Source organism: Myotis myotis, unplaced genomic scaffold, assembly GCF_014108235.1.
Source record: "Myotis myotis isolate mMyoMyo1 unplaced genomic scaffold, mMyoMyo1.p scaffold_m19_p_12, whole genome shotgun sequence".
NCBI lineage: Eukaryota > Metazoa > Chordata > Mammalia > Chiroptera > Vespertilionidae > Myotis > Myotis myotis.
Window position 1 is genome coordinate 29,072,212 of NW_023416316.1, and position 22,790 is coordinate 29,095,001.

Here is a 22,790-nt window from a genome sequence, read left to right on the forward strand (position 1 = left end):
TAGGGTAGGGGCGGGGTTCGCCCAAGGGGCGTGGCCGGAAGGCCGGGGCGGGGCGGGGCGGGGCGGGGCGGGACGGGAAGTAGCCCCGCCTGGTTGCATGGATCGGTGCTCAGCTCCCACCGCTGGGCAGGCGACAAGTGCGGGTCTGGCGGAGCGCGGTGGCGCGCGGAGACCGAGGGGCGACCGCGGGCGGCAGGGCCCCCGGCGGCGCGCCACTCGGCCGGGCCGGGAGTCGCGTCAGTCGGTGTTCCCGGCCGAGCGCGGTCCGCCTCCCTCTCAGCGCTCATCCGGCCTGAGGGCGGCCAGAGGGCATGTGGGACCCCACAAGGGCGCCGCCGCCGGTGCTCGCGGGCCGCGGGTGAAGAGGAGAGTACGGCCTCACTCAGCCCGGAGCAGAGAGGTGGCCCGGAGCGAAGAGGAGGTGCTGAGCGAAGAGGAGATGCTGAGCGAACAGGTGGCCCGTAATGAACAGTTAGTCGGGAGCAAAGAGGTGGCCCGTAACGAACAGGTAGTCGGGAGCAAAGAGGTGGTCCGGAGCGAAGCGGTGACCGAGAACGAAGCGGTGACCGAGAGCGAAGAGGCGGCCCCGACCGAGGAAGTGGCCCAGAATGAAGAAATGGCGGCAGCCGGACTCAGCGTGACCGTCACCCACAGTGAGCACGGGCTGCCGGGTGGGCCCCGTGCCGGGCCAGGAAACTCCGGCAGGGCCTGTGTGTGTGGCCACGGGTCCTCCGGAAGCGCGTGTCCTGGTGTTTGTCCGGGCGTCCGGAAGCGTGGGTTTGTGTCCGCGGGGCCGGTTTTTGTGCGGGTCTTGTGTCAGCACACCTTTCTCTGTGGCGCAGCATTTTGTTTCAGGTCATTTGTTTGATCTTCGCCTGCGTGCTCCACGTCGTGGCCCCAGTTGCACGTGTTCATGTGTGGCCAGCACAGATATGGTGGGTCTTTCTGTCAGGCTTGTATTTGGCCATGTGTATGGCTGCTGTGTGACTCGTGTACACTGTTTGCGTGGGCCGTGGGTCCAGGCATACCCTCTGTGCACCCTTTGGGTCTGTCTACTGCTGGGGTTGACACGGAACTACCCCGTGAATTCACGGGCGAGCCAAGTCCAGGACCAACCGTGGGAGACCCCAGGGCCTCCGATCTGAAGACCAGGATGCTTTATCCTGCAGTTTTGAGTGATCCTGGGATGTCTCCTATCTCGGCGTCTAGCTGTTCTCTGTGAAGGAGAGTTGCTAACACCCGTCCCAGCCCTAGCTGGTTTGGCTCAGCGGATAAAGTGTTGGCCTGTGGACTAAAGAGTCCCAGCCCGGGATGCTGGCTCCATCCCCAGTAGGGGGCGTGCAGGAGGCAACCCATCAATGGTTCTCTCTCAGCATTGATGTTTCTCTCTCTTTCCTTCCCTCTCTCTTCATCTCTGAAATCAATGGAAATATATTAAAAAACAATAACACACCTGTCCCATTGACTTCCAGTCTGTTGAGCAGGCTCAAGGCTTAGCCTGGTGCATGGTAAGCAGACTACCTCCTACTGCCCACATACCTGAAAGAGAATTGGCACCTCTGCTCCAAAAAGAAATTTTCTGCTGTTTTTGAGTTTATTCACTCATTTGTCTATTTTTTGTTTTGTTTTGTTTTTTGTTAATCTTCACTTGAGGCTATTTTTTCCATTGCTTTTATGAGAGTGGAAGGGAGAGAGGGAGGGAAGGAGAGAGAGAGAAACATTGATGTGAGAGACACATGGATGGGTTGCCTCCAGCACCTTGGCACACAGGAAACTGAGAGTGAACCTGCAACCCAGGTACATGCCCTTGACCAGCACTTGACCCACTGACCCACACCGGCCAGGGCTCATTCGTCTGTTTACTGAGCACCAACCATGTATGTATCCAGGTGTGCCCAGTGGGAGAGACTTGGAGGGAAAACAGTCCCTTGTCCGTTATAGCAAAGAAGACAAAGGCCAATACAATACAGACTAAGGGCAGTCAGGCCACAGGAGGCAAATGGCTTGTGATAAAAAGCATGGACCTTGGTATCAGATCAGATGTCAAGTGCTGACTCCACAGTTGGGTCTCTATAGACAGGTCTTAACTGGACTGACTCACAGTTTACTTACCTGTGAAATGTGGCATAATAGGTAGTCCCTACTTCATAGAGGTGTTCTGAGGATTAAGTAAGATAATGCATCAAATGAGACTGGGCAGCCCCTTGTGCATGTTAAGTACTCAGATATTAGCTGATATCACTAATATTGTTAGTTATAACAGTGGAAACAGAAATCCTTGAGCAGGTCACCAGAAGCTGGACAAATGGGGGAGGGCTGATTGGAGTAGGGGGCATATGAATTGGGCTTTGAAGGCTGAAGGCTGGCTACATAAATATAATGAAGTGTCAGCCTATATTGGTTCATGTGGAAAATTTTTCTTAATTGAACCCTTTTCTCCTCAGGCAATGAGAAGCACGACCTTCATGTTACCCCACAACAGGGCAGTAGTGAACCAATTGTCCAAGATCTAGCCCAGGTTGTTGAAGAGGCCACAGGAGTCCCGCTACCTTTTCAGAAACTCATATTTAAGGGTAGGCATTTCTCTTCCAGCTTTGAGCCCTTATGGCTAAATGACCTATTTATAATTGCTTAATCATACCTAATGGTAGCTCATAGCTTTCAAAATTGGACAATTCTTATTTGCTGTTTATTCATTTATTTCTTAAGCAAATATTTATTGAGGACCTACTATGTATTGGACACTTCCAAACATTTGGACAGGTATAAGATTTGAAGTCACATGAGGGTGGCAGAAATCTTACCATTTTTTTAAAAAAAATTATTTCTTTATTGATTTCAGAGAGGAAGGGAAAGGGAGAGAGAGATAGAAACATCAATGATGAGAGAGAATCATTGATCGGCTGCCTCCTGCACACCCCCTACTGAAGATCAAGCCCGTAACCCAGGCATGTACCCTTGGCTGGAACCGAACCTGGAACCCTTCAGTCCTCAGGCTCACGCTCTATCCACTGAGCCATGCCAGCCAGGGCGAAACCTTACCATTTTTAATGAAGCATATGGACTTTTAATGAAGTCTTCCCTGGCTAAGTTATATCCTCTTCCCATTGTATGTTAACATGGCACTCCCTACCACTTCGGCATAACTTATATTGAAGTTACTATTAAATAGTTGTTTTTGTAGTTGCTGAATATCTGATTTCTCTGTTAGAATAACAAACTCTGTGAGGGCAGAGAAACTGCTGTGTGTCCAACGCTCAGCATAGTGCTGACACAGAGGGGGTTGAATGAACACACTCACCAGGAGCCTGGCTGTGGCAGGCCCAGTGGGGAATGCTGATTTCTGCCAGACCTACCCACTCCACACCTCCCCCCTCTGTCTTCCCATTCTCATGGTAACCCATTATTTTGCTATCTGATGGGGCCAAATTTATCTCATTTGGTGCCAGTTACAAAGAATTTAGTGATGGGAAGTACTTGTATTTATACTTCACAGTGTAACTCCTTGTTTTTTATTTTAAAAACATTTTGCTTTAGAATTATAAAGGGAATAGAAATTCATGTTTCAAAATACAGAAAGCACAAAGAAGAAATGCCCTCCTGGCTAAAACCTCTCATAACATTTTAGCATATTTCTGTTCAGCCTTTTATTTTGTTTGTTTGTTCTGGCTTCCAGAAGTGTGGGTTCTTGTTTGTGGACTTTTTTTTTTTAAGTTGAAAAAACTAGGCTTATGTTGGTTATACATTTTTTATAACATTTTTTTCTTATAACACTGGGTTATCAACATTCATTGTGGCCTTGAAGTTTCTTTTAAAAAATGAGCTTTAATGCCTACAAAATCTTCTGTTGTACTGATGTATAGTTCATCACCCCCTATTCCTGAATTTTTGGCTCTTTCCTGTTTCTCTCTATATCAGTGGTTCTCAATCTTCCTAATGCCGCGACCCATTAATACAGTTCCTCATGTTGTGGTGACCCCCAATTTGATTGTTACAAGTTGAACATAATTAAAGCATAGTGATTAATCACAAAAACAATATGTAATTATGTATGTGTTTTCTGATGGTCTTAGGCAACCCCTGTGAAAGGGTCGTTCAACCCCCAAAGGGGTCGCAACCCACAGGTTGAGAACCGCTGCTCCATATGAATAAGGTTGCACTAAAAATTACTGTAAAGTTGCCAAACCGGTTTGGCTCAGTGGATAGAGCGTCGGCCTGCGGACTGAAAGGTCCCAGGTTCGATTCCGGTCAAGGGCATGTACCTCGGTTGCGGGCACATCCCCAGTAGGAGGTGTGCAGGAGGCAGCTGGTCGATGTTTCTCTCTCATCGATGTTTCTAACTCTCTATCCCTCTCCCTTCCTCTCTGTGGAAAATCAATAAAATATATTTTAAAAAAAATAAAAAAATAAAAAAAAATAAATAAAAATTACTGTAAAGTGTTATTGTGCAGGCACACATCCAGTTATTTGTTTACAGTAACAGCTGAAGTGAAATTACTGAGTCAAGACACCTAGTTCTAGAAAGATCACACCAACTTATCCTCTTCCCATAAGTGAACACACTTGTCTCTCTCCTGTACCCTTGCTGAAATCTGTTTTCAATGCTGTGCAATTGTTACAACTTGGCAGTCTTTTCTTCTCTTCAGGACAGTCTCTGAAGGAAATGGAGAAGCCATTGTCTGCAGTTGGAATACAAAATGGTTGCCGGGTCATGTTAATTGGGAAAAAGGTAAATTACTTTTTCTACCAGAACACAACCAAATCAAATGCTAAGGCCTTTTATGCGTATTTCGGTGTAGAAGGCAAAATTGGGGACCTAGATGCTGCATTGGTGAAGCACTCTCTAAACAAATGTAGTCTCCATTTGTGTGATGGGTTTACCAGTTTTTTTGTTCTCATGCCCTCTGGCTTCTGTTGGTTAAGGGGTCTCACTCTGAAAGTCTGGAGCAGCTGTGCTGCCTCAATAACATAACTTTTGTGTTGGTGGTAGAACCTCAGTCTGGTTATAAGGTGCCTAAGACAGGCCTTACTTGGAGGGGATTTGCAAAGAACAATTTGTTAAGCCTGGAGATTTAAAAAATAAATACAAGTTTTAGGCTCTCTCCCTTTAACCACCCTTTTTACTAAAATCTCCCATTGGGTAAAAAACTGGCCAGAAAGAAAGGTTCAGACTAAAGAACTGAGGGAGAAAAAGAGCCAATTAGTGACAGGTGAGGACAATTGCCTATTGGTGATGAGAGAGAGCCATGGCCAGCCCTGCATTGTGACACAGTGGAATTGTTGATCACATCAAGTTCCCTTTGAATGAGGTGGCTGACTCAGAGTGGAGAGAGGGTGAGATTAGCAAAGTAGAGGCAAAGAAAATCCCATCCAGACTTGGAACTGCTAAGAGACTGGCACTCAGGATTTCACCACTAAGTAGAATGTGAATAATTTGGAATAGTATAAAATCAGGAAGATATTGGCTCTGACTGCCAATTGTTTAGGTGAGAGAAGGGGAAATATTCTAGATTTCTTGCTCAAGGGTCCGAGAGAATGGTGATGGGTGGGCAGAACCCAAAGGTTGAGTTTAAAGAAGCTCTAGGACCCCTGATTGGAGCTGTCCTAGGGTTTGTAGAACCAAATCTGATTCAAATCTCAGCTCTACTTCTTTTGGGCTATGTTACCTTAGGTTACAACAACCTCAATTTTATCATTTAAAATAGAACCTACCTCATTGGGTTTTGATAAGGCTTAAAACAATCATTCAGGTAATGTGCTTGGGATAGTATCTGGCATAGAGGGAATGATAAATAAAAGTATTCATCATTGTCATGTTGGTGGATGACATTTTGTAATTCTATTTAAAGGAATAGTAGAATTCCACCTATATAGAAATTCTGAATTCTTCACAGGTGTTCAAAATTTGTTCACTCTCCAGGGATCAGTCTGGCTATTGATGATCATCCCCAGGCTGAGGTTGAGTCTGGCTCTATTCTCTGAATCCAAATTGTCAGGACCTTGCCAGAATGTTTACCTAATACCTTCTCTCTACTCTAGACTCTTTTGTAGATTGAAAACTTAATGTATATCCTCCAATTTGCTTTCCAAGAAGCAACAGAGTTAAGACTTTCTTTTTGATGAGTGGCTTAGTCTGATTGTGGTAAAAAGAAATTTTTTCTGACAGGGGATAGTGTTTTTGGTAATTATTGGCTTTATTTTATTCTTAAACATTTTAGAACAGACCAGAGGAAGAAGTTGAACTAAAAAAGTTGAAAAGTTTGGAGAAGTCTGTGGAGAAGATAGCTGACCAACTGGAAGAGTTAAATAAAGAGCTTATTGGAATCCAGCAGGTACCTCTTTGTGGGCTTTGGCTTTGTACCTGCCCTAAGAACTTTCTTTTTTGGTGTGCCACAGAATTTTAATAATTAGTTTGTGTGTACCATGGGATAAAAAAGGTTGAAAATCTCTGGTCTAGTTTGTTATAAAGTGTTTAGCAAAGCAAAGGATATTTTGTTGATTCATAGAAGGTACAAGTTGAGTGGATCTTAGTGGGGTGGTCATCCAATTCAATTTCTTATATTAAGAGATGGTTTCTTATATTAGAAACCAAATAAGGATTAGAAACAGTCCCAAACCACATATTTGTCTTTGACTTCCACATTTTATAACTTTAATGGATGTATGGTTATGTATGGTTAATGGATGTATGGTCTGAATTCAGTTCCTTTTGTAGTTGTAGGGCTGAGAAGCCCATTTCTGGGTTGATCATAAGCCAGGGGCTGCTTTCAGCTCCCAGAGGCCACCCACATTCCTTGCCCCCTTCATCCTCAAGTCAGTTTTGGAGAACTCACTACATCAAATTCCTCTCCTGTTTCAAATACCCGATTTCCTCCTATCTCCTAATCTTCTTTTGCCATTTTTCATAATGCTTCTTTGAAATCTTTAGACATAAATCTTTTTGACTACGTATTTCTGATAGAATAAATTTTTTAGTTGAAATTGTTGGCTAATGTTTACTACATGTTGTCAAATCTGCATCTGTAACTCTCGGCTTTGATAAACATCTTCAGAGATCCCTGTTGTCACCAACTAACTGGTCATTTGGCCAAGCAATGTGAATAAACAGCAAGACAATTTAATAAAAATAATGTAAATGCTGCCATTTGTTAGCATGTTTGTGTCAGGAATTATATTAAGGGTCTACATATATACCTCTTTATCCTCACAGTAACCCTATGGGGTGTGGGTATCATAACCCCCATTTAATATATTTTATTGATTTTTTACAGAGAGGAAGGGAGAGGGATAGAGAGTTAGAATCATCGATGAGAGAGAAACACCGATCAGCTGCCTCCTGCACACCCCCTGCTGGGGATGTGCCTGCAACCAAGGTACATGCCCTTGACTGGAATCGAACCTGGGACCCTTCAGCCTGCAGGCTGACGCTCTACCCACTGAGCCAAACCGGTCAGGGCTAAACCCTGTGCTCTTAATGTCTGGCTCTTGTGTGTAGGTATACTCCTGTGGCTTCGCTAAAGCGAGGCCTCAGGAGGCCTTTGCAGCCCCAGTGGTTTATTTTAGAGTGGCCTGTTATAGTGTTTAGGGTGGCCCAGGGCCAGCTTTCATTTTTCCCCAAGAGATGAAGTTGTGGGTCTGAGGTCTGGCCCAGCCTATTGGGAGGAATATGGATTCAAAGTGTGGCTCCTTCATCAGTACCTCAGCTTGGCGTTTTTCATCAGCTTCAAGGAATCCTTGCAAAAATGCATTATTTCTCCACAGGGTTTTCTGGCCAAGGATTTGCAAGCTGAAGCCCTCTGCAAACTCGATAGGAAAGTAAAAGCCACAATCGAGCAGTTTATGAAGATCTTGGAGGAGATTGATGCACTAGTAAGTAAATATTCACCTGAGAAGAACTAGTTTCCTTTGACTATATTTCAGCCAGTTTCATTCTTTCAGTAATGAGGCCTTATTGTCTGAGGATGTTGAGCACCTGCTGTATGCGAGATACTGCCAGGTCTTAGGTGAATACACAGAAAGATAAGACAATTCCTGATTTCTAACCACCCACATCCCACCAGCATAGGGCTTCTCGAATTTTTATTAACATGTGCTAGTAGCACCTAATCCTCATGAAGCTTGGATCCAAATGGTCTATGGTCTCATGGTCAGAGAAACACAGGGCTTCACTTTTCTGATACTCATGTGACTGATATTCCACTGAGCTCATTACTTGTACAGAATTCAATCAGATCCAGTTCTTATGAGGCTGTTTGGAATCATTGACACCACTTTCCCTTTTACAGATGATAATAAATTAACTGATATTTCTAGCCTGATGCCTCATTCTTGAGGGTGAACTACTCTGCTTGGGATTTGAGGATGGGGTAATAAGGAGAGGGCTTATAAAAAAGAAGCAAAAGGTGCTTTCCTTGCCACAGCGAGCTCATGGTATGGCCACAACATAGTATCCATACATAGGAAACAGTGAAAGAACAAAGTCCACATTACAGATCAGTTTCTATGGCCCAGACACAGAACAAAGGGAGCTTTTATAGGGGCAAGAGCCATGGAAGGGTCACGTAGGATGCCGACCCAGAAAAATTATTCCTGAAATTCATGTCTCATTCCCATTGGTGACCCATGACCTACTTGGTGTACTGTGGATATGTCTGATGTGTTCTTACATCATTTTTACTGAATTATTTATGTGTCAACTTATTCTTCCATAGGTTCTGCCAGAAAATTTCAAAGACAGTAGACTGAAAAGGAAGGGTTTGGTGAAAAGGGTTCAGGTGAGTTGTGTGGTAGAGCATTACACAGTGTAAAGCAAGCATGTCAAACTCGCAGGCTGCAATGCCTCATTTATTTGGCCCATGTTAGCCTTTGAGTTTGACATGTGTGGTATAAAGGGTTGGTGTATGTGTTTATCTGTTCAAAGAAGGATATAGTAGAAGTTGCGTGGCTTTTTTTTTTTGGTTGGTATTCAGCATGAACCCAGAATATAAGAGAATTGCTCCTTCCATGTCCCTGTAATTATGTTTGAATTTAAACTGATTGGGAACGAAGATCACTGGAGAGCAGATGGGCTGACACATTGTACAGTTCTAGGAGGCACCATGCATATGTACAGTGTACCCCTGAAATTGTGCAGTTGCAGTGTCAAGGCTTCCTTTTGGTGGTTATGGGCCTAGAGAATTGTCAGAAACCCTGGTACTGCTCTTCCCTCTACCTCCCTATTCTTTTACTTTGGAGCCCAGGCACTCCCTGCGCAGCCTGTTTCAGCTTGAGTCAGTCACCCATAGGTTCTCCAGAATAGTTGAGCACAGAGCTTTGGGGTTGGCTAACTCTGGGTGGACCCTCACTGCCCTGCATTGATCTTTCAGGCACTCCTAGCTGAGTGCGACACAGTGGAGCAGAACATCTGCCAGGAGGCAGAGCAGCTGCAATCCACAAACTTGGCCCTGGCCAAATGAGGAGAGGCGGAGAGAGGCTGTGCTGCCCTGAAGAACAGTGCCACCAGCTCTGCCCTCTGCAACAGGAGTTACCTGACTTCTCCAAGGCTGCTGGGTCACTTGACCAATTGCCAGTTTTCTTTCTCCTACACCTTGGAATATTACCCTGCTTAAAATCCTCCATTGGCTACACCTGCTCTCAATGAACAAGTACTGTGTTTATAATCTTAGAGCTCTTGTTTGTTTTCTTATTCTGCCTCTGTGTGGCTGTGCTGTCCAGCAGCCCACCTATCTTGGGAGGGCCCAAATCTTCCCATGTCTTTTGACCTTTGGGTGCTTTCGTTTGTCCAGGGGTAGTTCAGATTTATAGGCCACCCTGGTCTTCAGATACATGCGGCCTTTTTGCCCTTGTGGTCCCATAGTCCCATAGACGTAAATCAGAATCATTTGGAGGTTGTATCTAGTCAGGAATGTTGGAAATAGCTTGGAGCAGGTTTTTGGTACACAGTAGTCCAAATATCCCTCATTGTGACCTAATTCTGGAATAGCTGGTTGGGTTGTTGGTTCACAGACTCTGTATTTACTTTCCAGTGAACCTGCACAGCCATGGGCCAGGACATCTCAGGGGGCCATTCCTGGGGTGGGGCCTGGGGTTGATGTATGGGCTTCCTTGTCCCCTAGCAAATCTGTAGGAGGTTAGAACCCAGTGTTGACGAAGTCTCTGGTTCAAACCGGGTTAAAATCATGTCTCAGGAAGAGCATAGAGGGAAACGGAGTGAGTAAAGCAGGCAGATGGTGAAGACAGCCGTAAACTTCTCAGGAGTTCCTTCAACGGCATTTCTGTCCACTGTACTGTCCTGAGCTCTATATTTCCTTCAAAGCTGTTCCTGTCCATTTTGTGGCCTTCCCTACCCCACCACCTATTGTTTTTTTAAACTATATACACATCAGCAATCAGAAGAGTATTTAAACTATTTTTTTAGGGGAGAGAGAAAGAGAAACATTGTGTGAGAGAAACATTGATCGGTTGCCTCTCGTAAGCATCCTGTGTGGAGATCAAGAGTGGCTCTGCAGGCTAGAACTCTTAAACTGATCAGCTGCTGTCACCCCATTTTTTCACACAGTGCTCAGGAGACAGGCTCCTGATAGGCCACTCTGAGGCCAACCTTATTTGGCACACAGGGCATCACTGAAGTCCCAGGAACTTAGGACCGTGTGGGTGGGACTAGGACAAGGTGGTGTGGAGAAGACAAGTGCATGAAGCTCAGGGCCCAGCCCAGCCCACCACCAACTGTAATCAGAGCAATTCAGTACTTAACTGTTTTATGTAGTAGCTGTGTCACCTTAGGCCACAACATTCAATGAAAAGTTACTGTGTGCCAGGTAGTATTTTAAGTACTCTTGATATACCAGTCATTTAATCCTCATACAACCTAGGAGATAGATACTAATCCATGTTAGAGATGAGGAAACTGAGAGAGCTTAGGTAATTTGCTAAAGTCATAGAGTAAGTAACTAAGCCAGGACACCAAGCTGGGCAGTTTGATTCAGAGGCTATGCTCTTATCTCTACTGTGCTGCCTTCCAGTTAACACAGGGTTGTGTGTTCGCTCTTATTTTCTCTTCCTCTCCTTCCTTCCATGTTGGTCTTTCCACTTGCTCTCTGGTCCTCTCTGATTCATTCTCCACAGAGCATCGTGAGTGATGTAAAGTACAAATCTTTCCATGTCAGTCCTGCTTAAAAACATCCAGTGGCTTCCCTTTCCATCTCATGTTGGGCCACTCTCCTGTTTGCTCCGTGTGGTCAGCCAGTCTGGTCTTCGTTCAGGTCCTCAGATGCTCTGTACCCTCTCCTGCCCCGGGATCTTAGCACTCACCATTCCTCTGTTTGGACAGCTCCTTGCCACCCTTCCACCATTGCCTCCCCTTTCCTAGGTAACTTCTGTTTGTCCTTCAGAACTTAATGCCTCTTTCATGGACTGTCTGAGAACATATCAAGAACATCTCACAGCTTGTCATAACTTTTCTTTCACAGCAAGTATCATAGTCTCTGATGGTTTATTTATGGGATTATCTAATTTAATATTTGCCTTTTATACTTGACTATAAGCTCCCTGGGTTAAGGAGCTTATTTGTCTTGTTGATAGCATATTTCAAACACATTGTCTGGTTTATAGTAGATGATCAATAAATATTTGTAGAACAAATGTCAAACGCATTGGAATTTACAGTATTAACAGTCATCATTTAAGGGTTGAGCAAAGAGGCCCTAAGTCATGGGCTGTTTAGCAGATGTGCAGGGTGGTTACTGGGGCCTGGCCACACAGCCTTCCCTGCACAGACCTACCCATCCAGAGGGTATCTGCTTGTGAACAGGGAGAGAACATCCCTTCTCAGCTGCCCGCTTTCCTAGAACATGATCCGCCCTACCTCAGGGGAACAAATGAGGCTCTGTGATCCCATAAACTTCCTTCAGCCTCACAGAATTATAAGCTCCTCCACATGCTTAAACTTTGTGCCCAAAAAAAAAAAAAAAAAATCCTCCACATGTGGTCTATTTAGTCAACTATTCCTAATTATCCTCCATAACATAAAGGTTACCTCCTCTTAGAATCCCTTTTTTATCTTTTAGTTGAGAGAACCAGAAACATAATTTCAAAGACATTGTTGAAATGGAAATTTATTGACAGGATGTCAAGTTATCCCATGTAACTGGAAGTTCAAGGACAGCTGGATTTCAGGAACTCAAACACTGCTGGAATCACTCTCTATATCTTCTTTGTATGTCAGCATCTTTCTCTCAATCCTGCTTCTTCCATGAAGTAGGAAACACATCTTACAGCTTTGCTGCCAGAGAGGAACCGAGTGTTTTCCTTGTTTCCAATTGAAAAATCCTAAAGAATCTTTTGGCCAAATCAGCCATGGCCAGAGCAGCAGGGTCACATGACATAGATAGGGTCTTTAGGGGCCCACACTTATATTTTGGGGTGGTTTCCAGAGACAAGGCCACAGTTTCTACATCTGTAAAGTGGGAATTAGGTACTTTTTCCATTGTGGTGCCTGGCACATTGCTCAGGCAGAATCTTTGTGATTCCTCATTGTATGAGTGGAAGCCTGGGAGAGAAGGGTCACTGAGAAGATTGGCTGAACTATATGCCACTTGAGTATAAGACTTAGAGCAGAGACTTTTAAATGTCACAAATATCCATTCTGCTACAATAAGTAAACCTCTAGTTTTCAGCTTAGCACATGGCCAAACAGCTAAACACTATATTTCCCAGTCTCCTTGTGCTAGGATGGACAAGAGAAAACATCGTTTTAGCCAATGAGATGTAAATATTCTGTATGTCTTATGGGAAGCATCTTCAGAGGCAGTTTGCCGTTTTTTCTTTTCTGAGGGCTGGAATGTAGACGAGATAGCTGGATTTGGAGCAGCTGTCTCTGACCTTGAGGTAGAAACTGATGAGGATGGCGGACTAATAATATAATAGGTCTATGTGAAAGAAATGAACTTCTGTTTAAGGTACGGTTATTTCAGCTTTTCTGTCTCTTACTGCCCAGATTCATTTTATGTTATTCATATGCAGGGGGAAACAGGAGTTTCTGTTGTCAGTAGCAGTGGAAGGGCCTATAGATGACCTCCCTGTCCCTGATAGTTTCAAATCTATCAGCAGCAATTCCTGCTTAGGTTCCCATTTCTGTGTTTCAGGGAATGTTAGTTCCTGCCTTCCCTGCCCCCACTTTCCTCTGAAATGTGTGTGCTTTCCTACAGAATTTTCTGCCTTATCTGCCCTCACTAGAATAGGAATCAGTGTCCATGTGAAATGCTCCCATCTGGCCAGGCCCCTCTACACTCTTTTCCTTACCACCATTGTCAAGAGGTTCTCTCCCTGTAGGCTTTGGCCTAAAGAGGGGATAGTTGACATATACTATAGGCTGGGGCCTCTGTGGTCGGATTTCTAATGCTCTGTATTCCTGAGGGCCGTTGTATGAGTGCATGTGTGCTGTGTGCTGGGGTTGTGTCTAATGTCAATGTGTTTAACAGCCAGTTGGAGTGGACGTTGGCCAAAAGAGAGCAGGTTCTGGAGTCATCCTGCTGTGGGTGGCCAGGGTGCAGGGGGACATCAAGGGCTTGAGGCAGCAACCTGTTTCAACTGTTACAGACCTAGTTTAAAACTTATTTTTTTGTCTTGTTAATCCTCACCTGAGGCTCTGTTTTCCATTGACTTTTAGAAAGAGTGGATGGGACGGGAGAGGCAGAGAGGGAAACATCGATGTGAGAGACTGGTTACCTCCCACAGTTACCGACCAGGCTGGGGATTGAGCTTATAACCAAGATATGTGCCCTTGACCAGAATCAAACCTGCAACCCTTCAGTCCAAGGGCCGGCGCTTTAATCACTGAGAAAACCAGCCAGAGCTAGTTCAGTATTTTAACAAACAGTTCAGTTGTACTGTGTACACTACCTGAACATCAGCTGTGGTTGTGTGCATGTGTGTTGTGTGTGTGTGTTGGGGAACGGGGGCTTGGAGTGCTGTGTCAGCCAGGGAGAAAGCCATGAAGGGTTGTGGGACCCTCACAAAGGCTTCTGAAGCTGGGACCATGCACCTGGACAGTGGCAGAGGGCATAGGTCTCACCTAGGTTCTTGGCCTTATTCAGACAGGAGCACTGAGCAGAGAGAGTGCTGAGGCCAGGGGCTGGCCTCTCAGAACCCTGACCTCAGAAAGGGATCTCTCGAGGGACACGTGACGGGGTTGAGGAGCACTGGAGCAATGGCAAGGACATCAGTTTCAGAGTATGGAGGGTGGGACCAGATCCACAACCTCCTCCCCAGAGTCCCCCAAAATACTGGCCCACTTGGCTGGGTTGGGCTGGATCTTTTATTTCATGTCACATCCTCTCCACTCCCACCACTGTTCTCCAGCCTGAAGCTTCATGGCTTACAAGGTTCCTGTGGGATCAGCATTTGCCATCCTTCACGATCTGGATGTCCTGTTTGGTTTTCCTAGGATCACAGGAGACAGGGATGAGGCCGCCTCCTCAGGAACTGTAATGCACCCTCCAGGGACCTTGGCGAAGTCCATTCAGACACCTGCTGAGCCCTACCACCCACTTAGTGTACGGTGGAGGGCAGACTCCAGGGGTGCCTGGGCATCTCTCTATAGCTTTTCCTTCTTGCACACACTCCCCTGGGAGGTTTCAGCTTTCTAGGGTCTCAATCACCACAGCATACTGATGGCTGCAAATCTATCTCCAGCCCAGACTTTTGTCCTAAACTCTAGCCATATCTCCACTGGGGTGTCCCAGAGGTTCAACTGTCCAGAGACATCATCACCCCACAAACCTGCTACATCCCTCTGTTTCTTACCTTGGCACATGGCACCACCAACCGCCCAAACCCACAAGTTAGAAACCAGCATGTTGTTTTTGCCTCTTCCTCCATCATCCCTCACATCCAATCTCACAGCTGTCACTTCTCCCCTGATATAATCCTGAGTGTTTAGTCATGACCTAAGTTAGACTGTCCTGCTGCTCTCTTGCACTTCTGTCTAGTGCATTCTAGCTTCCAAAGACTTTCTTCTCTTCTATGATCTCACTTAGCTCTGGCCAGCTCAAGTGTCTTATTAGTAAAGACGTGAGACTAAATGAGTGTTCAGATGTACCAAGGTCATATTTTGGTCCTGCCTCTCCAGACTCATTTCTTGCCTCTCTCCTGTTCTCCTTTAAATTTTCTACTCCAGCATATCCAACTTCTTATATTTCCTCAAATATAAACTTTCCCTTCTAGATCTTTCCAAAACTCATTTCTCTATTTAGAATTACCTTCCCTTGTTTCTTCATTTTCCTAGCTAATTTCTACTTACACCTCAAAGCTGGGAAGTCTTCCATACCCTTGCCCTGTACCCATAGAACCCTGTGTACTCCCATCCAAGCCTTTAGCATTCTATTCTGTAGTTAGCTAACAGTCAACGTGGCTTCCCCCTTAGACTGACTGACCACCCCAGAAGGCCAGTGATGCTGTCTAGCTTATGCCCTGTTGTTTCCTCAGTGTCTAGTACATAATAGGTGCTCAATAAATAATTGTTGACTGGATGAATTAATACTCAAATGAAGTCACCTAGTCAGGATCAGTTTCTTCACTCCCTACCTCTCACCAGCTGCGGCTTTCTGCTTAGAACCATGTGCATGAATTACACTTGTGCCCATTCTGTTAGGAGCAAATGTTGGGGGATTCTTCCTAGGTCAGTGTGTGTGAAGGAGGAGGCAGGTCAAGTCTTGCTCCTTTCAGACTTGTATGCAGCAGAGATGGAGCCCTACGCAAGCAAACACAGGGGAAGGTGGGGAGTGGACTTACATCCGGGCTAAGCAAAGATGGCATTCACTTTCATATGTGACCCCGTCAGTGCCGCAGACCAGGTTGGATGTCTGGGAACAGTCTGGCGACTCTGCCATATGCTCACAGTAGGGCTAGGAGAGAGAAGACGGGAGGGAGGGCACTTAGGGATTAAGAGGCAGTGAGGGGAACCCAGGGCTCTGCTCTTAGCCAGAGTGCATTGATCCTGCTGACCCTGGGTGGGGGGATTTCACTGCTGGCAGGGGCTTGATGCCAGTTTGGGGACTTTGGCAAAGGGGCTGGGCCTGCTCAGTCTGGGAGGACTAATCCATGCAACACGGCTCGGGAAACCACCCTGGCCACCGTGGAGCCACGGGAGTTATCTGAGCAGGGGTGTAAAGGAAAACCAACGCTGGTTTTCCAGCATGGATGGGAGGGCTCCCTCCGCAGAGGGAAGGCCAGAACTGCAAGTGGCTGCCTTACCATTCTTGAGAAAACGAGCTTTTCTCCTGACACTGGCACTCCTGAAAGGCAAAACAGCAAGAATTAGGTGATGTCTGCTCTAAGCCCCCCAGTCCAGGGATCTGAAGACTGCTTCAGAGGACCTGTTCCAGCCACTGGCCAACCTCGAATTCCTCACGGAAAGGCAGTGAGTCATCAGACTGGGGGGCTCCCAGAAAGCTGATGGGACCTTGGGTTACATGAACAGAGACAGAAAATCTAGAATTAAGAGCAGTCCAGCCTGTTGCTTATTAGTCAGATTCCACTGGAATTATGTCCCATCCTATGTAATAAAGAGCTAATGTGCTAATTAGACCGAACAGCAGAAAGACCGTCTGGATGACCTTCCGGACGAAGCCAGGGCTGCAAGGGCCAAGGCAGCCGGGGCTGCGAAGGCTGAGACAGCCGGTGCCAAGCCCCTTGCACGAATTTCATGCATTGGGCCTCTAGTGTAATAATAAAAATAACGATCTGTGCCAAGCGAGAATATATGCTCTTACTACCCTTCATACCTCTCTCATGCTGTGTAATGGAGGAACAGAGCAAGCAATGGGTGCTGGGGTCTGCTACCTAGAGCCTACCCATGGGACTGACACCTTCATTTCCTCAGCTTCCAAGAGAATTGGCCATTTATAGTGAGGCCCTTCCTAGGAATTACTCTCAGAGAATGGAGCTACCTCGCTCAAGGTCCCATCCCCTACCCAGGAACAGCCCACCTCCAATGACAGATTGATGCAGGTACAACAGCCCGAACCCCTCGTCTCTGTTCAGAACAATGCTGAAGGGCCTCCCCAGCTCTAAGGCTCCCGTAGGCTCATCAGAGTCAACGTCCCTCATCCCTCAAAGGTCTTAGCCCCATAAACTGCATGCAGATCTGAGTCTGTCCTGGGGAACTGGATCAACCTATAAAGGAGGCTCAGAGGTCAAGCAACACAGCTTGTTAGGGCAGAGCTGGGATTTGCACACAGGTCTGTCACTCCCTAACCTGGCTCTTCCCACACACACTGATGTGTTCCATGGCCCCTCAAGGTCTGGATGAACTGCTTACAGGACCTGAGCGAATTGTGAGGTGACTGGTGAGTGTGACGGGTGGATGAGACAGGAGCCATGCCTAACACCACAGGTGGAAGGAAAGCGGTTTATGTAGAGTGGAAAAGGGCAGGATGTTTCCTAAAAATCTCTGAATGATTGTCTTGAGGCCAAGGGAGACCTCAACTTGCTAGGGCAGTGCCTGTCTGAGCAAGGAGGCTTCAGGTTTGGGTTCCGGAATGTTCTCTCGGTGGGAGTTATGCCCCAATGAAGGGGGCTGTCTCCAGAAGTGGAAAGTTCTCCACCAATAGAGGATTACAAGGCACTGGTTTTAGAGGGAAACGGGAACTGAGACAGTGACCGCTGCTGTGCTGTTCACGCCTGATGTTGGGCATCAAAATGCAAACCTAGCCTTGTCACCACACTGCCCCAACCCCGTCCATGTCATAATTTCTAAAACTGGAAATTACCGAATGTCCTGCAACAGGAGAGCGGGTAGACTATGACACACACATACAGTGAGATACAACTCAGCCATAAAAATGAGCAAACAGCCCTGGCCGGTTTGGCTCACTGGGTGGAGCGTCGGCCTCGGGACTGGGGGGGTTCCGGGTTCGATTCCGGTCAGGGGCATGTGCCTTGGTTGTGGGCACATCCCCAGTGGGGAATGTGCAGGAGGCAGCTGCTCGATGCTTCTCTCTCATCGATGTTAAAAAAAAAAAAAAGCCAAAGCCGGTTTGGCTCAGTGGATAGAGCGTCGGCCTGCGGACTGAAAGGTCCCAGGTTCGATTCTGGTCAAGGGCATGTACCTTGGTTGCGGGCACATCCCCAGTAGGAGATGTGCAGGAGGCAGCTGATCGATGTTTCTCTCTCATCGATGTTTCTAACTATCCCTCTCCCTTCCTCTCTGTAAAAAATCAATAAAATATATTTTAAAAAATGAGCAAACAACTGATAATGTGACAACATGGCTAAATCTCAACAACATGCTGAGCCAAAGAAGCCAGGTACAAAAGACTACATACTGTGTGGAGGGGCACCTTGGGCCAAGGTCAAGGGCAGACTGGAGGAATAAACACAACTTAAGTGACGTGCTAGAACAGGCCAAACAAATCTATGGTGGAATACAGAGCAGCGGTTGCCTCTGGGAAAGGGGTGGGAGTGGGCATGACTGACATGGAAATTTCTGGGGTGACAGAAATATTCTGTATCTTGATAGAGGTCTGGGTTACACATTTATATGCACTGTCAACTTTCATTGAATTTTGTGCCTTCCATGGTAACTATTAGGGGACAAAAAAACCCAACACACATTAAAAAAATATAAAGCCCTTCCATGGCTGCCTGTCAGGATCACTAAGCTCCTTCATTTTATGTTTAGGGCACTGCACGAGCTGCTCCCAAACTTCACCCTGGACTCACTTCCTAGTACACACACCTCCATGTTCCTACACTCGCAGCCTACTCTTCCTAGAACAGGCTCTACTTTGGCTCATACTGTGGCCTCTGCCGGAAATGTCCTTGTTCCCCTTCTCCTATTGTCTCATACCCTTTTCTCAAGGCTCAGATGTACTTTCCGGAGAAGCCTTCCCTGATGTCCCCGAGGGTTTCCTGAGCAGGCCTGGATTTAGGCTTCAGTTTTAGTTTGTTTGGGCTGCTATAACAAAAATCCCAAAAACTAGGTGTCTTAGAAACAAAACAAACATTTGGGGAGCATTTGAGATCTTGCTCCCAGTATATGCCATCAGTTTGGCTCAAATAAATTCTTATTAAAAATAAAAAATAGCCCGGCTGCTGTAGCTCAGGGGTGGAGCATCAACCCAGGAACCAAGAGGCCACCGGTTCACCGGTTTGATTCCCAGTCAGGGCACATACCCAGGGGTTGCAGACTCAATCCCCTGGCGGGGGGTGGCGGGGAGGAGCACAGGAGGCAGCCGATCAATGATGTTTCTCTCTCAATGATGTTTCTGTCTCTATCCCTCTCTCTCGAAAAAAAAATCAATTAAAAAACATTTTAAAAATAATTAAAAATAAAAACATATTTATTTATCCCAGTTCTGAATGTGGGAAGTTCAAAGTCATGGTGTCAGCAGATTTGGTGTCTGGTAAGGGCCCTCTTCCTGGCTCATAGCCTGTGCCTTTTTGCTATGTCCTTAATGGTGAAATGGTGTAGGCAGCTCTCGGGGGCCTCTTTTATAAGGGGACTAATCCCATTCATGAGGGTTCCGACCTCATGACCTGCTTTCTGGTCACTTGGGGATTGGGATTTCAGCATATGAATTTGGGGGGCCACCATCATTCAGACCATAGCAGCAGCTTTCATGCCACCATGTGCTGTCCCACTGGGTCACTCCTGTCTTCCTATGGGCCTGAGTTCCTTAGGGCTCCCCTTGCCTCTGCCTCCGAGTGTCAATGCCCCCACACAGTGAGTGTTCAGGAATTGGCCCCTAAAGTGCATTGTGGGGAAGAGTTCAAAACCCTGTGGTGTCAGAGTTTCTTCCTGGAGGATGTGAGAAGAAGTTGTATTTACCCCAGGCTGCCCTGGACTCGGGCCCAAGATATCCCCTTCTCACTCAGCCAAGGCAGGAATCTGAAATGGGCGCAAGGACTCCCTTCGGGGCAGGCCTCCTCATTGTTCCCACCAGGAGAAGTACTTGGGGAAAGGAAGCCAGGCTGTGAGTGAGCAGGCTGTGCTGGGACAGAAGCCCCAGACCCATTCTCTGAGTCCCCAGCTGGGGAAATGTCTGTGGGACTGGCCATGAGGTTGATGGCCTTGACGTCCTGCCGGGCCTTGTCCTGTAACACCATGGCTTTGTCTCCTTGCTTCCCCCTTTAGTCTTCTCAACAGCTACCAGAGTGATCCTTTTACAACATACCTGCTGAAAACTCTTCAGTACCCCCCATTTCACTCAGAGGGGGAGCCAAGCTCACATTGGCCTTCAAGGCCTCACGCACCATAGTTCCTGGTTGCCTCTATTATCTCCCCTGCCTCTCACGCCCCTCCAACTACACTGGCCTCCTTGCAGTATCTCAAAGACTCCTACTTCAGGGCCTTTGCACTGCCTGTTCCCTCTGCCTGGAACCTTCTTCTTTCAGATATTCACATGGCTCACTCCCTCACCTCCTTCAAGCTTTGGTCAAACATCAGCCTCTGAGGAAAAGTTCCCCTGATTTATCCTTACAACCCCATCCCAAACCCATCTCTCTGCCTCATATTTTATCACCTTCTAACATACTGTTTAACATACATTGCACCTCTCTTGTCTACTGTTCATTCTCTCCCATCACCCCCCCCCCCCATTGGATTTAAGCTCACTGATATGTCTGAAGGGCCAAGAACAATGAGAACAAAGCCTTATAACACAACAGGTATGAGACTGCAGAGGTGCCCCAGGCTCTGAGGAGGCCCCATTCCACCTGCACGTGTCCAATCCAGGGCAAATGCTCCCAGGAAGAGGGGGCTTCCATGTGCTCATATGGCTGCTCTCAGTCCCACAGCGATAGCCTGTCAGAATGGATGGAAGCTGAGAGCACCCAGGCCAGCATTCCTTCCAGACCCTCCAGCTTGCAACCAGCAGACGAGATAGGCCTGCTCCTTTCTGCCTCCCTGATCTCTAGCCCAGTAGTTGCTCAGTGCAGCTTTGAACTAGGACAACCTCCTACTTTACAGCTGGAGAAATGTAGGCCCAAGAGGGGAAAGGATTTTTGCAATTCTAGGCCAGAATCAGAAACTGAACCCAGATTTCCTTTCTCCTAGCCCAGGGCTTTCCCCACGATGGTGGGAGGGGTGAAGAAAAAGTTATATGCAGCCTGGACAGTGTTGCTCAGTGGTTGAGCATTGACCTATGAACCACAAGGTCATGGTTCGACTCCCAGTGAGGGTACATGCCTGGGTTGTGGGCTGGATCACCAGTGTGGGTCGTGCAGGAGGCGGCCGATCAATGATTCTCTGCCATCATTGATGTTTCTATCTCTCTCTCCCTCTCTATTCCTCTCTGAAATCAATAAAATAGATATTGTTTTTAAAAAAATTTTAAGTTATATGCAGAAAATTGAAGCCTCATAGAAGTGCTCCAGGCCCAGCCTCTGCCCCCACCCCAAGCTCACCTACCAGTGCCAAGCCATAGAGAATCCAAGCTCTGCCCCACTCACCTCTGTCTACAACGAGGAGGGCAGCCAAGGCCAGGGCGACCACCCACAGACGGAGGGCCATGCTGATCCTGGTTGGTGTGGGCTCGGCTAGTGAAGCCTGGGCCGGGGGAAGGATGGGGCCTGTTTATAGTGCTGAGCCCTCCCCTTATCTTATCTGGGGCCAGATGGAGAGGCCAGGAGTGGCATCCTGAGTAATCTCTGCACCTTGGCATCCGGAAAGGGCTTTCTCTACGCAGAGATGCTGAGCTGGGGTGGGGTGGGACTGTGGTTATTGGGCTGGCAGATTTTCAAATTGAGGAAAAGTTTGGACAACTCACAAAGTTGATGCCAGTCTTGGGGCTGGAGCAAGAGGGAAAGGGAAATTGGAAGTAGAAAGAGAAAAACAGAGAAACCAAGTCAAAAGAGAGAGAGAGAGAGAGAGAGAGAGAGAAGGCAGTTCAGAAAGAAAGAGGAAAAAGCAACTGGAAGGTGGCAGGAGGCAGAGAAAAGGGGCTGGAATGCCTCTACCAAAAAAAAAAAGGAGACATATGTAATACTCTTTGTAATACTTTAAGCAATAAAACAATTTAAAAAAAAAGAATTGTAAAAAAAAATAAATAAATAAAACTGAGCTTCAGTTTACCTGTGCACAAAATGGGGGTGATAATTCTGGCTCTGTCTACCTCATAGGGCTGCTGTGAAGATGAGAGTGTTGATAGCAGATGGGAAAATATTTTGCAGTGTATGAAATGAGCTATAAAGGTAAACAGAAGTTTACCTTTTCTTTCTTTTTTTTTTTTTTAAATACATTTTATTGATTTTTTACAGAGAGGAAGGGAGAGAGATAGAAAGTTAGAAACATCGATCAGCTGCCTTCTGCACACCTCCTACTGGGGATGTGCCCGCAACCAAGGTACATGCCCTTGACCGGAATCGAACCTGAGACCTTTTAGTCCGCAGGCCAACGCTCTATCCACTGAGCCAAACCGGTTAGGGCTACCTTTTCTTTCTTTCTTTTTGCATTATATGAAGGCACAACTGACAGGGGGAAAGGACAAAATAAAACACTATAAGGGTTTAATGCAGACAAGATCAGTATCTAAAACTACCCCATATATACACAATATTTATGAATGAGATATTTGGTTATCTGCTTTCAAAGAATTTCTGATTTATTAAAAGAATAACAAGCCCTGGCTGGTTTGGTTAGAGTGTCAGCCTGCATCCCAAAGGGGCGCAGATTCAATTCCTGGTCTAGGGCATGTACCTGGGTTTCAGGTTTGTTCCCCGCCCCTGGTTGAGCGGCAGAGAGGCAACCAGTTAATGTGTCTCTCTCATATTGATGTTTCCCTCTTTCTCTC

General features: G+C 46.6%; 2 protein-coding genes across 4 annotated transcripts; one reads left to right on the plus strand and one right to left on the minus strand.

Annotated features, from left to right (window-relative positions):
- Positions 1-59: 59 nt before the first annotated feature.
- Positions 60-11,972, plus strand: BAG1 (BAG cochaperone 1). 3 transcript variants are annotated; one of them, XM_036330594.1, is made up of 7 exons: positions 60-653; positions 2,445-2,573; positions 4,647-4,729; positions 6,219-6,332; positions 7,762-7,869; positions 8,712-8,774; positions 9,366-11,972. In XM_036330594.1, exons 1-7 carry the CDS (start codon positions 98-100, stop codon positions 9,453-9,455), a joined length of 1,143 nt encoding a protein of 380 aa, XP_036186487.1. In that variant the 5' UTR covers positions 60-97; the 3' UTR covers positions 9,456-11,972. The 3 variants fall into 3 exon arrangements, with proteins under 3 accessions (XP_036186487.1, XP_036186488.1, XP_036186489.1); XM_036330595.1 differs by lacking the exon at positions 6,219-6,332; XM_036330596.1 differs by lacking the exon at positions 2,445-2,573 and having other exon boundaries at positions 81-653.
- A 2,421-nt stretch (positions 11,973-14,393) lies between these two features.
- Positions 14,394-21,511, minus strand: SPINK4 (serine peptidase inhibitor Kazal type 4). The gene is made up of 4 exons (XM_036331491.1): positions 21,451-21,511; positions 16,252-16,292; positions 15,790-15,902; positions 14,394-14,439 (listed from the first exon to the last, which is right to left on the minus strand). Exons 1-4 carry the CDS (start codon positions 21,509-21,511, stop codon positions 14,394-14,396), a joined length of 261 nt encoding a protein of 86 aa, XP_036187384.1.
- Between the last annotated feature and the right edge of the window lie 1,279 nt (positions 21,512-22,790).